This window comes from Leucopleurus acutus (genome assembly GCF_964270905.1).
Source record: "Leucopleurus acutus genome assembly, chromosome: 14".
Lineage (NCBI taxonomy): Eukaryota > Metazoa > Chordata > Mammalia > Artiodactyla > Delphinidae > Leucopleurus > Leucopleurus acutus.
The window spans coordinates 36,378,711-36,395,438 of NC_139156.1; the positions used below are offsets into that span (position 1 = coordinate 36,378,711).

The 16,728-nt window shown below is 35.4% G+C and overlaps 1 protein-coding gene across 3 annotated transcripts in view; it reads right to left on the reverse strand.

Annotated features, from left to right (window-relative positions):
- Window positions 1–988: 988 nt before the first annotated feature.
- Window positions 989–16,728, reverse strand: part of KIF20B (kinesin family member 20B) — a 74,312-nt gene continuing 58,572 nt past the window's right edge. For all 3 annotated transcript variants that reach the window (XM_082854674.1, XM_082854673.1, XM_082854675.1), the window contains exons 26-32: window positions 12,900–13,076; window positions 10,808–10,918; window positions 9,212–9,409; window positions 6,549–6,650; window positions 5,785–5,935; window positions 2,355–2,497; window positions 989–1,224 (exon numbers count right to left, since the gene is read on the reverse strand). In XM_082854674.1, coding sequence (XP_082710800.1) covers window positions 1,147–1,224; window positions 2,355–2,497; window positions 5,785–5,935; window positions 6,549–6,650; window positions 9,212–9,409; window positions 10,808–10,918; window positions 12,900–13,076 — 960 coding nt within the window. In that variant the 3' untranslated portion in view covers window positions 989–1,146. The remainder of the gene's footprint in view (window positions 1,225–2,354; window positions 2,498–5,784; window positions 5,936–6,548; window positions 6,651–9,211; window positions 9,410–10,807; window positions 10,919–12,899; window positions 13,077–16,728) is intronic.

Below are 16,728 nucleotides of genomic sequence, written 5' to 3' on the forward strand. Positions count from 1 at the left end.
TGTGAATAATGAGGATCAATTATATATATACACGTGTGTGTGTGTGTGTGTGTGTGTGTGTGTATATATATATATATAAGCATGAAACCATGTAGCATAATAAAAACATGTTCATGCTTAAAGAGGTTTCAGTTTTAAATTAACTATTTTGATGGAAATTTTCCCCAAACACATATAAGTGTCTCCTAAACAAGACACCAAAGATAACATTTATTCCTGTCTCAGGGACATGATTATAGTAAACAATGCTAAAATCCAATGAAACCTTAAAGGTTTCAGATGCATAAATGTGTGCTCTTAAAGAGCCCCAGTTGGCAACAATTCTTGATGCCTCTGCCTTGCTTTTTGTTTCTTGTTGGTATTTTTTTAAACCAAAGCTTAATATACGTTAGTTGTGTGAACTTGAAAAAGTAAATTTTATGGGTCTCAGTTTTCTCATCTATAAAATGAGGAAAGTGTATTTCTAAGGTCTCTTCAGGTCTAAAATTCTATCTTCCCTAGATAACAGTATAATTTTTTGGCCTCTAGATGTTATCGCCTCTTCCCTTCTAACTTTTTGCTTCTTAATCTTCTGTGTCCTGGGAAAATCAGAAAACCAACTCTATTCAATTATTTAAAAATAAAAGACATTCTAATTAAAGGCCTGAGATCTTTTCTAAATTATGTGCATACATATTTTAGCAACTAGAAGACTTGTACACACTTACTCCCTGAATCTCAGCTATAATCCAAACAGATATGTAAAATTACCTGTATTTCCTAACAGATACAGTAAAAGCAATTCCTAAAACACTGTTAAATATAAGTAAACCAAATATCTGACCTGTGATATCTATGTATAGAAAAACAAACAAAAAATAACAGCATCTTTCCTAGGTTCCTCACTGGTCCCATGCCTGGGATAACAGGAAAATACATACAGTTTGAAAAGAAGCTATTATTTAAAAGCCTTAGAAAAGTAGACAAGCAAACTTACTGTTGACTTATTTTCTTTATTGAATTAAAATTACACTATTATAAAATAGCAATGTACACACAAAGGGATCTGATGCACCATAGTATATACAATTATCTTTAAAAGGTCAGGATGCAAGTTATAATGATTATGAATATAAATTTTATATTAAAACATTCTCCATAAGTGATTTATTTGACTGTTTTGGTTCGAAGTCGTCGTTTGAGAATCTGATGATCACTTTCTTTCACTTTATGGTCCATAAAAATCTGAAATTAACAATTTCATAATTTTTTATAAATAAAAATAAAAATGAAAGCTTGCTTACAATTAATAAGCTATGTTCACGTTCCATGACAGTACTTTCTGTCCTCCTGGACTGCAGATATACAATCTTCTATAAAAAAGCATGCCTAAGGTAGTAGATTTTATAAAGATTCTTTCAATACTACCTAATTCTGGAATTAAAATAATCCACACTTTTACTGAATTCATAGCTTGAAATAATTACTAAAATATTTGGAGACAAGTGCCTCAAATAATTTTTAGGAAATGATTTTTTGCAGTAACAAGTATATAACTTAGAAAGTAGAAACAGCATTATTTTGCAACTAAGAAAAGAAATAACTTCAGCCAAGGGAGAAAATTATGTACTTATCAGACAGATGGAGAAAAGTAACCAAGAGAACAGTACTTCCAAAAGCATGACCTAATGATCCTAATTCTTTACTACTTGCTTCAAGTGTCTATCTTATATCTGATAGCTACTGTTGCAAAAGGTCTCTCCCGATTTTTCTTGGCCATTTTCTGTTGAAGGCTTTTTCTTTAATTCCTTTTCTACCTTCACTTCCATCCACTAGGCAGATGCAAAAATGATAGAAAATTAGAACTTTCCCTGTAACAGAACAGCCTGTTCTAAGTAAGGAGAATGAGTCATAAAGTCAGGGTGACAATCTATATAGTCTTTTCTTAAGAAAACCTGGAAGCCTTAGAGGGAAAGTGGGAGGAAATGACTGAATGTCAATTCTATATTTTTAGCAGGCAGACTTAGGGCCAGATTTGTACAACTCTTGTGATAAAGATAATAAGAAAAACAGATGTTAGAAGCCAATAAATTATTAAATAGTGATAATTCTATTGATGGAATTAAAATTGCTCTTATGAGTTTATAAATGCAGATGCATGTGACACTTGTATACATTAATGCAGCGTTTATATTCAATTACTACAAATTTAACACATCCAGTACCAAAAGTACAACATTTAAAGCGTGTTTTAAGAGATATGGTCTACAGAATAAAAGTTCAAACCATTACATAATTCAAATTGTTATGAATACTTCAGAATTAAGAAGAACATAAACAGTTTTACTTTTAAGAAAACTTAAATAGTAGCTTACCACTTGGCCAGATATATCAATAGGAGATGAAATTTCGTTTGTGTATAATTTCCGTTTGGCCCGTTTTGGTCGAGACACATTTTCTTTACTTACTTCTACATTTGAGAGCTTTGAAGAGCTTATTGTTTCAATTATCTTCTTTGCTATGAAAAAAATACATTAGTTAAATCTTGAAATAATTTTCTAACTGCAAATATTTGAAATCCTTAATAAAGAACCATATTAAAAAGAAAAGCACTGCAATTCATAAATGGTAAAAGGACACGAATAGAAAACTCACAAAGAAAAAAGAATTAAATGCCTAATAAACACACAAATTAGTGATCAACAGCAAAAATAAAAGGGCAAATAAATAAAATATCACTTCACTAATGTTCAACATATTGAAAAGGTTTGGTAAATTACAGTACAACCAGTAAAACTCAGGCATCTTTAATGACTTGGAAGAGGTTTATACTACGTTAAGGAAAAGATCAGGATACGTATATAGTGGACCATGCATCACTAAGAACAATAAGGTGGTAGAGCTAGTTCAGTACTCACACGTAAAGACGTCCACAATGAATATTAAGTGAAAGTAACTTGTGAGCCCTTTACTTCTACTTAACAAACGCGTGCACATGCACACATAGAGTAAAAGAAACCAAATTGTTAACAGTTGATTGCTTCTGGTAAGTTGAATAGGAATTTTAAAATTTCTTACTTTGTACATATGCTTTTTTTTTTTAATAGACACATATTGATTTTAACAGAAAACATACTTCCATTTGGGAAAACTGCTGGATAGAAAATCCATGTACATATGATATCAACTATATATTTCTTTAAATAGAAAACACATTTAAGGAAACATGCTGAACTGAGGTCTACTTGTCAAGGGCTGAGCTGAGCCTGAGAGCTGAGCTGCCAGATGTCAGAGTGGCTAATTAAGACAAATCAAAATGAAAGTTAAAGTCTAACCACTTAACTGCAGTTGAATAAGCAAGAGGCTAAACCCGAGAAAGCGCCAACTCCCACCGCCCTTCTACATTCCCCCGTGGAATCATGCACAGTCTGGGTCAGGTGGATCAGCACAGAAGTTGGGGTGATCTTATTGCCAGGTGAGCCCTAAACAAAAGGCTCTTGCACTTGCAGTTTTATGGACCTTGGTGCTGGAGACCAGCGGGGAGGGCGAGGAGCGGAAAAGTAGAGTCAGAGTGGAGAAAAGTGTCTTCAAGTTTCCCTCCGCTTCCCCGTCATAACGTCTTTGGCAGAGATGCCTGAGGACGTTCTCTACTGAAGGCTCCCAATTAACAGGATACACATGAAGGCACCTAGGCTAGGAATGCAGATATGTGTAAGAGTATGGCTGGCAAGAGACCTGAGTCCTCGACTAACTCCCTTCACAGACTAGGACGCACTGGCTGTGTATCAAGTTTGATGCGGGGACGGTAGCTTTCCCTCATGAGACCTAACAGGTAAAACCTTTGTAATTGCCTAAGGTCAGCCTGAAACAAATCACACAGAGGATTTTGGCCTGGAGCTTCGAAATTCCTCACTACTGTGTGCCAACCACTATACTAAGAGCTGAGGATGTAAACTACACAGACATTTTGCACTTGTAGAGCTTATATTCTACTGGAAAAGATAATAAGAAAACAAAAAGTTATATAGTTTAAATAATTCATTTTGCACTTTGAAAAGATCACTCTGGCTTCCATGTACTGAATGGGTAAGAGATAGACAAAAGGGATAAACTGGGAAACCAGCGTTACTGAGTAATGGATTAACAGTAGTTATCAGAGCAGCAGAATTTTAAGCACTAATCTCTGTTTTCTTCTTCTCTCCCTTTATTTCCAAGTGATCAACAACAGACATGTATTGCAGTTACAATCCCAAACAGGGATACTTTATATTACTAGAAATAAGTTTTTAAAATTCCCCACCGGGTGTATAGGTAGGGAAGCTGTTAAGGAGCTGAGCCAACCAAGCAAGGGCGCCATTACCAGGTGGGCGCCTCCCTCTCCTTGAAAACATATTTCTTTTTAACATATAAGCAACGGTCAACATAATTTAAATAAAATACAGAAGCACCTACAATAAAAAGTCCCACCTCTCCAAATTTAGACATTTAACAGTTTGCTGTTTGTCTCTCCAGATATTTTCTATGCTTATACAAACTATACCTTTCAGAGAATGTAAATATTTTTTGAAAAATATATACAAATGGGTCTAAGTCTGAAGTTCCCAAACTGTGTACCAAGACACGCTGCAGCAAATTCACGAGAGCAGCTCCGAATATTTTAAATTTTTGAGGAAAACAGTGACACTCTGTAACTCAGGGTAGTTCAGTTTCAAAAAGATATCACATTGCCTTCCTTCTGATGATTACATATTTTGGCAACCTGGATTTTCAGGAGCTGAATTTTCAGTGATTGTTTGGCCCTAAGTATTAACGGATGGAACTATTAGGTGTTTCTTTGGGTGCATGGACACAATGAAAAAAATTACTGAGACATTAAGGGCGCTGTGAACCAAGAAAGTTTGGGAAGCTCTGCGGTTAAGTTTTTACAGAAAGTATTTTTACACAACCAATCTGACTCAATTCAGCTGTCCCTGCTTTCAGTCCTTTTCCCTCCTCATTCTCCCCACCTCCAGTCTCCAATTTACCCTATTGCTACCATTCAGGTACTCTAATGAAAACTCACTCCTTCCTGCCCCCTTCCTCCCAATAATCTCTCCACATTCTAGATGCCAGATGCATATTGCTACCTGTAATTGCCTGCACATTCCCTACACTTTCCTGGTACTCTATTTGTGTTAAAACTGTTCCCTCTGGTAGATGTGTATATAAATATATATTTATGTATACGTGTATAGAGAGAATATATATCTTAGCACACATTTATACACAAGTATTAGTATGTCTACATTATATTATAAAGAAAAAAGCATTAAGCAACTAAACTCAATACATATTTATAGAAATATATGCTTTTGATATATATGATTAGGTAATGTTTATACATGCAGAGAAAAAAACAGTAGGAGAAAATATACCATAATACTAACAGTGGTTATCTCTAGGAGGTATAATCTTCCAACATTTCAACACCCAGGTTAAATCCCATCTCTTCTATAAAATCTTCCCATAGCCCCCAAACAAAGAGCTCTCTTCCTCCAATACTACCATGCACTTTCCTTGTATCTCTACAACTATTACATTAAGCAGCCTTCTCTGCATCAATTACTTAAATACAGATCTTTCTCTTCCATTACCCAGTGAACACCAAGGCATATCATCCTTTCATGTTTCCTCCCTAAATACCTAACATAAGACACTGTCTACTGTAAATATAATAGTCACTGTTGTTGAGTTTATACACCAATCAGATATTAGAAAACACCATATATCTAATGTAAAAGGTCATTTAATTAATATTCTGCAAACCTTTTGATTGAAGAATAGTTGGAGAATGTTGTAAGAAATCTCCAAATTTCTGTAGCGTTCCTTCTTTTTTCTTAGCAGGCACGTTTATACTAATTGTGGATGCCTGACTCCGTAAAGAATAAGTTTTCTTAGATGATGGGCGTGTGGAAACCTAATAAACAAACACTTCTTGTTATTGTTGATGAGGAATGTTAGAAGGAAACAGTTACAGCCATAGTTGAATTAAAGAGGTCAGGCACAGGTTATGAATTCTCAGGCAGGGAACTTGAGATTAAGAATATAAGGAGAGGGGGGCTTCCCTGGTTGCGCAGTGGTTGAGAGTCTGCCTGCCGATGCAGGGGACACGGGTTCATGCCCCGGTCTGGGAAGATCCCACGTGCCGTGGAGCAGCTGGACCCCTGGGCCATGGCCACTGAGCCTGTGCTCCGCAACAGGAGAGGCCACAACAGTGAGAGGCCCGCGTACCACACACACACAAAAAAGAATATAAGGAGAGGGATGAAAGGGCCGGAGAATGAGTGTGATAGAATGATAAGTCAGAGGTGAACACATCAAGGGGTACTTGCTACTTGCCAAATGCCAAAGGTTATATATTCAGAGCTGAATTAGATGAATAGAAAATGAAAGACAAATAAGTTATAACTGGACAATACCCAACTTCTGAATAATTATTACTAATCAAATTTGACATTTTTATTTTCATCTTCTACTTTATAAATGTAAGTTATGAAAATGGTCAATTTTGGACAAATTAGAAGACAAACCTTTTGTTCCTTTTTGACAGAAGAATTTCTATGCTCAGAAACAGGGGACTTCAAATTCGTTCTGGGTGTAGCATTCTTCTTATTTTCAAAATTCACAAAGTCCTAAAAATAATGAATTTCAGCACTGATTAATTTCTTGACAGTGTTTTCTTTCTCTCTCTAGACTCCAGGGGAGGAAAAAAAAGAACAAAAGCAAACTAACAAACAAACAACAACAAAACAAGAAAATGGTTCTTAACCAGGGGCAATTCTGACGCCAGGGGACATAGGCATTGTCTGAAGATATTTTTGGTTGTCACTGCTGGGGATAAGGGGAAGGTTTAATGGAAACTAGTGGGTAGAGACCAGGAATACTGCTAAAAACCCCTTAAAATGTACAGGGCATTGAACTGTCCTAAACAAAGAAATATCTGGCTGAAAATGTCAATCACGCCGAAGTTGAGAAACCCTGACTGAAGGTACAATGTTTTTTGCCAACTTCATTGAAATATTACTCATATATAACATATGTAAGTTTAAGCGCACAGCATGATGATGCAATACATGTTTTTATCACAAAATGATTGAAGGTATGAATTTTTCACACGCATCATGATGAAATTACATTAGTTAAATGAAGGGATAACATCTTTTATTTGAACCCCATCTTGACAATACAACATAGCAATATATTTATCTACCCTTTTCCCAACTCCCAAATCATGCTGAGCATAACCTCTCATTGATACTTAGTGACACTGAAAACAAAACTCTGCAGTATAAGCACAGGTAAAACGTGAAAGTTAAGAAATACAATCTGTTTTTGCTACTAAAAAGGCATGACCTCTCACTCTTCTTTTCCCCACTTAATCTTAAGACAAAGTCTTTTGTAGTACATTAACTGAACTGAACTTGTGCAAATATTAATCGTACTAAAGATTATAAGCATAAAAGGAAAAAAAAAAGGCAAGAACAGAAGCAGAGAGATCATGACTGAACCTCAGAATTCAAGTTACCCAGTAAAGTCTTAAGGATCACAAGAAGAAGATTTCGTAAAAGACGAAAGACAGATGGTAATCAGGGGAAGCAAAGGAAGAAAGATTGTAACTCCATCATACTTGTAGTGTTCAATAAAGAGCTCTTTGGAGTCTTCACTAGATTAGAATATAGCACTGTATAAATTAGTTTCCTGAGGACTTTACAACACTCAGTTTATTACAGCAGTAAAGAGCTAGCAAAATCAGTTAAAACTTTTAAGTTTCTACGTGGTTTACCCTACAACAATCTGTGTATCTATTCTGAAACTGGGAGTATATGCCGGCAGTAAAATGAATAAAATAACTTTATCTTAACCCTCTGAGTATACAAGCGATTTTTCCTTTTCTTTTGAAAAAAATGAATCAAGTCAACATAGATGTTAGTCACCATGTTAACAAAGATGATGAAATTAAACTACTTAGTACAGTTGGCCCTTGAACAAAACAGGTTTGAAATGCATGAGTCTGCTTATACGCTGATTGTTTTCAATAGTTAGTAGAGACTACATCCCTACATGATCTATAGTTGGTTGAATCCACGGATGAGGAACCTCACATACTGAGGGCCGACTGTAAGTTACACAAGATTTTTCTGCGCTGCGGCTGGCACCTAACCCTCATGTCGTTCAAGGGTCAACTGTGTCTTAATGGTATCGAAAGTGTACTAAATATAAATTAAATAAATATAGAATAAAAGTTAACTAAGGCGCTCCAAAACAATCGCTAAAGGTGTTCTATGTGTAGAAGGAAATATGCTAAATAATATTCACTCAGCAAACGTATTACCTGACAGAGAGCCTCAGGAGTATGGTTAATATTATTTCTGCTCTTCCACCAACTCGAAAATATACTACTCTTTAAAGGCGTGAAAAAGACAAGTTGGAAAAAAAGTTACTGTGCCAGAGAGTTTATAATTATAGTTTTAAACATAAATATTTCTGTTAACATAAATATTGCCATTTATTATGTATCTACCACATGTGGAACAAAAGCAAAACATTTTAAACATATTATATCTAATTCTTTATTTCCGAAAGGAGGGAAGTGAGGATCGGAAAGTTTATGTGACTGGCTAGAATATGATAGAAGGTTTGGTAACCCCATGATCAGAAAGCTGCGGCAGGAAGAAGTAAATAGTTCTTGGCCTACCACTAAACTGAGACCCAAATTTTAATACTGGCTCATAGAAGAAGAATTTCTCTTCTGAAACCAACTATGATCATAGAGACCTAAGATTTTAGTTAAATGACAAAGATTATATTCAAGCAAGTTAGTCGTTCCAGTTTCTCTAATTCCTTTTATCAATCCCTTTTCTCTTCCATTGGAGGGAAAGTGACTGAGTTTGAACAGGACCGGTATCCTGAAATAGCTCACTACTAAAATTCACCACCATTTGACCTGTCATAGCTTCACTAAAAGAAGGAATAATCTATATATTTTAAAATCTATAAGCTTTTTGTTTGAGGACTATTCACCACAGTAATATTCTTAAAACAGTATTAAATATACCATAAACTATGATTTTGGTCTCTAATAGCAGTGCTTATGAATAGGAGGGCAATGTAACAGAGTTTAACTATATATTATCACTGAGCTTAATAATAATAAGGTTTACTTGTTTAATTCACTTAATAGTTAAGTATTTACCTCCTCCATTTCATTACTCTTCCTCTTCCGGGCCTTGGGAATCTTAACCGTCACTGGTGAGGTACAACCCAGGTGTTTCACTGCCATTTTGTTTGGCTGTAAAGGTGTAAATTGAATCTCTAACTCAGGTTTTGGAAATCGAGTACTTTGATTATTTTCTGTTGACACTTCACAAGAGTCAAGGACTACAGATCCATCCTACAACAGAATTTAAAAGGAAAACAAATCTTATTTGCAGAATATGAATTTCTAAATTGCCAAAAATTAACTGTCTCAATTACCTATTAAAAACAATAAATTGGAAAAGATAAAAAGTTTGCTTGATCAAATTTGCTACAGCAAGGACAGAAAGACTGAGTTATCATCTACTTTCTCCAGGTTTGTACACGGTATGTTAAAATTGAGAGAAACTTAGAGATCAGTATTTCCCAAACCTGTGTCATCGTAAGAATTATCTAGAGAAATTGTTTAAAAGATTCTTGGACCCTACCACAAACTTACTAAATCAGAACTCTCCAAGGAAAGAGTCAATGATTTTTAATAAGCGCCCTAGTTATGGTAAACTAAAGTTTGCTGTAAATTCTTTACTGTTCTTCCCACTGAGAGATAGAGTCTCATTCCCCTTCCTTGAATTGGGGCTGGCCTTAATGGCTTCCATGACTGATAGCACGTGGTGGAAGTCACATGATTCTTCTGAAGCCTTGTAAGGAATGGCTTGTGTTATTTCCCCAGATCAAAATGCCTTTCTCTTCCCATTCTCTGCTTGGTAAACTTCTATTCACCTTCAAGACCCAGTACGATGTTACTTTTTCTAATCCACGTCCACAACCACTCAGGCAAAATTCATCATATCCTCCTCATCAGTGTTCCTTCTTAGCACTCTCTTTATAACACTTAGTCCATAAGGTGAAACAAGATAGTCATTAAATACCTGTCTTATTAGACTTCTTATTCCTTGAGGATGGCGATCATATCTTACTTATGTCTTTATCCTCAGTGCAAGGTTCCCAACAATGAATGCTCCCAATAAATGTGTTTTTAAAATAAATATTTAAAAAGTAATTTTATTTTCAACAAGTGACATAGAATTTGTATCTATTTCATAGGCAATCTGAGAAACTACGTTATCCGATGCAAGTCACAGAACCCTAAGCCCACTTCAAACTAAGGAAACTCATTGTGAGGTTATTGGGATTTGGTGATACAGTTATAAAATGGGTAAAATTTCCAAAAAATGCTATTTAATAGAATGCTTATTAAATGGACTGCTTATGAGGGAAAATAGTCATCCATATTTTATCTTTTGTGGGATTTCCTATTTCTGACCATCAAATTTGTTTATAATCAAAGATCTGTTTGAGATCAGTATCATTTTGAGAGGAAATTAATACCATTTGGGGATCAAATTTCCCCAAAAGAATTGCATCTCCCCTCAAAAGCCTTCAGTTTTCCTTTCCATAGCCAAGAGCACACACAGCTAACTGTATAGCAAGATACCTACAACAACTGATTAAATTATACTTGCAAGTATTATTTAGTAATTAATGGTCATTGGTAAAGAGGGTTAAAACGTGGACTGTGTTATCAAATACTCACTTCTACTTCATCCCTGGAAATTTCAAAACTTGTTGACTGAGGTTCAGTTTCAACCCTGCCAGGATCCATTGAACTCGTATGTCTGGGCTGGATATCCATGGTCTGTTTTTCCTAGTAAGGAAATATTAAAGCAACAAGCCACCGTAACCGAATATACATTAAAATACTTCACCTAAAGAATATAGTATCAAGATTTGGGTGGATTAAATAGTGGAAGTAATTAAAGACTTCTTCAATGACCAACTAACTCTCCTTCTTCTTCTCTTTCATCCTCAGAGAGTTAGGAAAGGCTGGGCAACTTTCCAGCCTCTTCTGAATCTGATCTAAAGAGAAATTTGAAAGATTACTTTCAACTTCCAAGGTGTTTTACATATATTCTCTCATTTTACTTTCACTGCAACTCTGAGATTTGGCAAGAATTGTTATTCCTACTTTCCAGATGAAGAAATAGAGAGAAATTAAATAACATGACCACTGTCTGTACTGAGTTGGAGCTTGAACCCCCCAAATCACTTTGATAACACAATTTTGAAAAACTAGAGGTGTCTTAGGAATGCAACTATAGCATTCGAATAGAAAAGACCACACTGATAACTAAACCTTTCCTTGCTGCACACTCTTCATCTCACTTAATCAGTCATAGGGTATGCTCTATTCCTAAACCCTGCTTAAGGGATCTATAAAATAATCAGAATACATTTTTAAACTTGATAAATTCCAACGTGCACCTTCTAATCACTACCATCAAAATCAAAAGTCAAATACATCTCTTATGTCACCTACCCATAATTGTCAAATAAAAAAGATGCTATTGCATTCATAATGGGGAAAGCAACTAGCATGTACTGACTTCCACTGTGGTAATAACTGTGCTAATTGGTTTACAAATGCTCTCGATTAATTTTCACAATTCTATTAGAAAGACATTATCATCTCTGTTTTAAAGTTTGGAAATGTTAAGTAATTTTCCTAAAGGTCCCAAAACCACACTGACAGCAGTTGATACCTAGTTTTTCTAACTTTCTATTCTGTGCAATTTATACCACATGCTAATACCTCTGTTTTGAGCAGTCTTTCTCTTAGAATCATGAAGTCTTTTGATGTAAGAGACATATACACACAAACACATTTAATTTTATTATTGTCTGAAGGCTGCAGAACAGCAGATTTTCAAATGCAGATTATTTACTCTGAAAAGACTAGCTTCAGATGTACCCTGATTCAATTTACCTGGGAAATAGCTATCTGTGAAATGCAATACTTTCGTTACCTAGGGTTCCTAGCCCCAATGCAATATTACAAAAGTAGCTCCTGGGAATTCCCTGGTGGTCCAGTGGTTAGGACTCGGTGCTCTCACTGCCGGGGCCTGGGTTCAATCCCTGGTTGGGGAACTAAGATCCCTGCAAGCCGTGTGGTGCAGCCAGAGGGGGGGGGAAAAAGTAGCTCCTGAATGACTCACATCTCCTCACCATTATGCTTATTTTCAAAAACAATTTGTATCTTTATCATAAATTTAGGATGGGTTCAAGTATTTAAATATCACCAAGCATTCAGGCTGGGTCATATTTCCACATTTTAAAGGCAGATTAGGGACTAAATCATCAGTTGTTTATTTTCTAATTATTCTATCTAAGAGATATGACCAAAATATTGGAGAAAGTACTATTTCTCAATTAGTCATTGATGAGTCAACCATAATGATAAACTCTGAAAACTCAAAATTCATGACCAATATCCAAATTATTTATTTATTTTTTTTGCGGTACGCAGGTCTCTCACTGCTGTGGCCTCTCCCGTTGCGGAGCACAGGCTCCGGACGCGCAGGCTCAGCGGCCATGGCTCACGGGCCTAGCCGCTCTGCGGCATGTGGGATCTTCCCGGACCGGGGCACGAACCCATGTCCCCTGCATCGGCATGCGGACTCTCAACCACTGCGCCACCAGGGAAGCCCCTATCCAAATAATTTTTTCAAACTATGATTCCCCACTGATCTACTTACATTTTTATTCTTTAAAAGTTAATCAATTAAATAATTTTGAATACTTCCTATGTTTAATTTAAAAAGGCATAGAAAGAACATGATTCTACTGACTGTTTTAGAAGTTTCTGATGTGATCTTTTTTAATTGTTCAATTTCATTATCTTTCTGTATATTACTGGAGATCAGTGCTTTCAGCTGTATTTCTAAAGCTGCAACCAGCTGATCACGTTCTTCCCGCCACTGTTGGAGGTTACCATCTTTCTCAGCCAACTGTGCTTGAAGCATTTCCTAAACAGAATATGGACAAAATGTTAAAATAAACCTTGCAAAATTATGAATCTAAGAAATTTCTGAATTTCTAAATAACACAATAAATACAACTGTGAACAGGATATATAACAAATTACGTAGTCAAGTCTCGATAAAATATTTACTTATAAAGCCAAACACATAATGCCTTCATATATCTTAAATGTTCACATTGGGCACTTCTTTCAATAAAAAATTACAGCTTTTAAACTAATTCTAGCATTTCCCCCAATATCTGAGAAATGAGATGGTAAAATTACAATAAAACAAATGACAAAACTAATAGCAACAAACAATAGAGAAATGAAAATTAAAAATACCGTTTTCACTGGGTTCAAAAATCATGAAATAGTTAGTGGTAAATTAAAGAAAATACGTGCAAGACCTAAACATGACAAACTACAAAACATTGCTGAAAGAAATAAAAGAACACTTAAATAAACAAAGAGAGAATCTGTGTTCAAGGATCAAAAGATTCAATATTGTTAAGATGCCAGGTCTCCCCCAAAAGATCTAGAGTCAAAGCAACTTCAAAATTCAAGCAAGCGCGCACGCACGTGTGTGTGTGTCTGTGTGTGCTTTGACAGAAATGAAAAAGCTGACTCTAAAAATAATATGAAAATGCAAATGACATAACAGTCAAAATTATGTTGAAAATGAAGAACAAAGTAGGAACGGGCTTCCCTGGTGGCGCAGTGGTTGAGAGTCCGCCTGCCGATGCAAGGGACACGGGTTCGTGCCCCAGTCCGGGAAGTTCCCACATGCCGCAGAGCTGCTGGGCCCGTGAGCCATGGCTGCTGAGCCTGTGCGTCCGGAGCCTGTGCTCCGCAACAGGAGAGGCCATAACAGTGAGAGGCCCGCGTACCACAAAAAAAAAAAAAAAAAAAGAAAAAAAGTAGGAGCAATCACACTACATCATTTCAAGACTACTATAATAATAATAATCAAGACCGTGATATTGGCGTAAGGATAGACAGACATCAGAAAGCAGAGGATAGGGTCCACAAATGTTATGGTCAATTGATACTCTATAAAAATGCCAAAGAATTTCAATGGAGGAAAGGACAATCTTTTCAACAAAGAGTGATGGAACAACTGAATAGCCAAATGGAAAAAAAGAAAAAACCTTAATTTTAATCTCACACAATGTATGAAAGTTAACGCTTGGACAACTGATTTATGACAAAAGATGCAGAGCAGTAAAAAAGAAACAGTTTCTTCAACATGTACTACCAGGTTGATCGTTAATACACATTTACAGTGACAACAACCGCTTTTACCCCATCTCACTCCAACACAAAAATTACTTCTAGGGTCTAAGTATGGAAGGTAAAACCCCCAACTTTTCAGGAATAATGTAAGAAATGCCCTTGAGGTTCATAAAGGAAAAGATTGGGAAAATGAATTACAATACCTAAGAATTTCTGTTCTAAAAAGGCAACAGGAGAGTAAAAAGTAAACCAGAGATTGAAAGAAGGTAACTGCAACACGCTCCTATCCAGAAAGTATAAAAGTATAAGGAACTCCTATAAAAAAAAAAAAGATAGTCCAATAGAAGATAAGCAAGGGGACTTGGATAGGCAGAGCCAATAAACTAAACATCCAACAATACTAGTTGGAGTATAAATGGATACAACTATTTTGAAAATCAGTCTGGCATTCTACTAGAGTTCCACATACGTTTACCCTATCAACTAGCAATTCTATTCTTGGCTATATAGGCAATAGAAATGTATACACATGTGCACTAAGAGAAATATATAAAAATGTTAACAGGAGATCTTACGCATTAACAGCCCCAAACAGGAAACAATCAACATATATTCAACTTTAAATTGAACAGACTGAGGTATACTTATACACTGAAATATTCAGCAATGAAAACAGACTAACTCCAGTTACCTGCAATAGTATAAATGATCCTCACAAACATAATACTGAGTGAAAGAAACCAGACACAAGAAATGCATTCTATATATTTATGTTTTCATTTATATAAAATTCATAAATGAGCAAAACTAAAGTTTAACATTAAAAGATAGAACAGTTATTACCATTCAGAAGAGGGTTCCATTTTTTAAACTCGGTGGTAGTTAAGTGGGGGCTGGCTTTATAATAATAATTCACTGAACTATATGTTTGTTTTGTTTACTTACTGTGTTATGTATGTTACAATTTTAAAAGCTTTAAAAAACATCAACAATTTATTTCTTAAATATCATAGACACATATCCTAGGTACGATTGTAAAGAAATATATGGGAGAAAGGAGAAAGCTAGCTTTCTCTAGGATTAAAAACTCAAAGGAGGTTTACTTGCTGGCATTGCTGCTAGAGGGACTACTGATTAGGAAAAGAAAGTAGGCCCATTCCTGGGTTGGAGGTAGAGTGACTGACTATGACAGCCAAGAGCTTTGATTTCACTTCTTGCCTCTTATTACTGTCCAGGAAGGTTGGATGGGCTGTGGACAGAAAGAGAACCAGCAGCAACATTTCCTGTTAAGATAAATGCAGCATTACAATCTTGCTCAACCCAACACTTCCTGAAGGCACCTCCAGTCATGTGGAGTTCGCACATGAAGTGAAATATATTGCCATCTCATTGCTGTAGTAATGACAAGTATTAGTCTCACATAACTTGTCACATGACAAAGAGAGTCAAGACTCTAAGGAAACACAACAACTAAATGGAACGTAGTATCCTAGATTAGATCCTATATCCAGAAAAAAACAGTGGGAAAGCTGGTGAAATTCTAGTAAGGTCTATAAGTTAGCTAACAGTACTATAATAATATTGATTTGTTGATTTTGATCACTGTACTATTGTTATGTAAGATCTAACATCAGAAGTTGGGTGATAGGTATACAGAAATTCCCTGTACTAGTTTTGCAACTTTTCTGGAAATAAAATGATTTCAAAATAAAAAGATAAAAAAATTTTAAAAATCATTGGAAAAAATCATCCCTAACTTATTGAAAATTAACAGTCCTGTTTGTACAGGAAAGTTTAGCTGCTGTAAGTAAAATTCTGTCATTAACAAAGGAAATGCCAATAGATGACAATGTGATACTGCCACGTTACTATTACTGTAAATAGAGAACTAGTTTTTCATTTAAAAATAATGTTAATGTATTACTCAACAGCTTTCCTCGGATCAATGATGACTTTAAACTTCTTTTTTCTGATTGAGTGTCAAACAGACTAAGTTGTCGATTTAAATAGGAGGAAAAAAGACAAGCTAAGATAGAATCACTTAAGAACTAGAGCCAGTCAATGTAAAACTGAACGTTATTTCTACCTATAGTCTTCTAGAAACTGTTTAGTTGACTTTAAAAAAAAGACCTGATAAAATGAGCTTTTGAGGTAAAATATAAACACCATGTTAGTAGAATTTACAGTTCAAAATGTAAATGTTTTACAATACAGTAGGGATAACCCTGTGGCAGTCAAAAGAAGAGATTTTTAAGTTCTGAATCTAAATATTGAGATATAATTATTTCCCCAACAATAAGAACTTCAAGATAAAATGGGCTAGAAAAGTCATCTTACAAACAGACAAACTGCCTTTGAAAAAAAGACAAAAAACAAAACCACGCAACCATGTAGATACTGATAAGAATATAAGAATCCCA